The sequence below is a fragment of the Halyomorpha halys genome, unplaced genomic scaffold (genome assembly GCF_000696795.3).
Source record: "Halyomorpha halys isolate HHAL.00 unplaced genomic scaffold, Hhal_1.1 Scaffold1324.1, whole genome shotgun sequence".
Classification (NCBI taxonomy): Eukaryota; Metazoa; Arthropoda; class Insecta; order Hemiptera; family Pentatomidae; genus Halyomorpha; species Halyomorpha halys.
The window spans coordinates 123,716-125,032 of record NW_027106083.1 but is presented as its reverse complement, the minus strand read 5'-3'; the positions used below and the strand labels follow the sequence as shown (position 1 = coordinate 125,032).

Genomic DNA, 1,317 nt, shown 5'->3' with positions numbered 1-1,317 from the left:
TACTTTAATTCATTCCTACGATACGATAAACCATTTAAGTTCCATTGTATTATATTCATTTTAAATAAAACATTCTATCCATATAGCCTGCTGAAGAAAAGGATCCGAGACAGCTTCGTATAAAGATATTTGTGTTAGAGCTAAGATTATAAACCATACAGTAGTAGTGAAAATAAAATGTAACGGTTGGCAGCCATACAGATAAATAACGAATTACCATTAACAGACAAACAGAGACAAATTCAGAAAAGAAATAGTCCATTATTATAAGAATTATGATGCTGAAGAGCATAGGGTGAATATAAATAAAAATCATATTATTGGGCATATTGAGGTAATTGTGATTATTAGAACAAATATCCAATGGCAGTAAGTACAGATAAAATACACAGTTAATTTTTATTGGCTACTTTTTTTTTTTTGTTTTGTCGATACTGCTTTTTTTTTATTTATCGAGGAATAAGACTCTTCACTAAAAGAGGAGTTTTGAGACACTGGCCTGTTTTTATTTAAATTATTTTCTAAATTAGATGCCACTGTTGAATGACCTAGGTTTCCATTTGTTACTTCTTGGAGGTTGGCAATATTAGTTTTATTTCCAATTTGTTCACTATTGTTTTGTGAAGTTACTATCGATTCGTCGTTGCAGTTAATATTGTCATCTGTGTTACTATTTACCATATTGGATTCCAAGGTACTGATTTTTTTACATACAATTTCGACGGTATTGGCCAACTTAGCTAACTGTTCTAGCAGAGTCTCGGTTATAGACTTTTCCTGTGGCGATGGAGGGGGAGGAGCCGATACAACATCCGCGTGAGTTCTCATCCTACCATTTTCTTTCTCTTGTTTTTTAATAATTGCTTCTGCTTGTCGATATGACACTTTATCCTGTACTCGGATTTTTTCAATTTTCTTTTCCCTTTCATATACTGAGCATTTACTACTATAAGCTGGATGATCATGTTCGCAGTTTAGGCATTTGGGGGGATTATCACAGGTTTCACTATTGTGTGTATTTTGTCCACATTTACCACAGTTCTTTGTTTGGCAATTTTTACTTGTGTGTCTATACTTGAAGCATGAATAACAAAGAAGAGGCTTTGGCTCGTACTGTCTAATTCTAATGGAAAGAAAATCTAAAATTACTTTTTCTGGTAGGTTACACTTCTGGAAAGTTAAAATCAGTAGAGGTGTAGCTTTCTTTTCATTATTAATTCTTTTATAGATCCTTTTAACATTAACAATGCCATGACTTTCAAGTTCTGAAACTAATTCTTCCTCTGTGCAATTCAGCAGCTCCGGGACATAAGCAAC

The 1,317-nt window shown here is 33.1% G+C and overlaps 1 protein-coding gene across 1 annotated transcript in view; it reads right to left on the bottom strand.

Annotated features, from left to right (window-relative positions):
- Positions 1-1,317, bottom strand: part of LOC136797339 (putative ankyrin repeat protein RF_0381) — a 2,954-nt gene that overhangs the window by 961 nt on the left and 676 nt on the right. Inside the window, exon 3 of the mRNA XM_067053629.1 lies at positions 746-1,299. Within this exon, the coding sequence (XP_066909730.1) occupies positions 746-1,299 (554 nt within the window). The remainder of the gene's footprint in view (positions 1-745; positions 1,300-1,317) is intronic.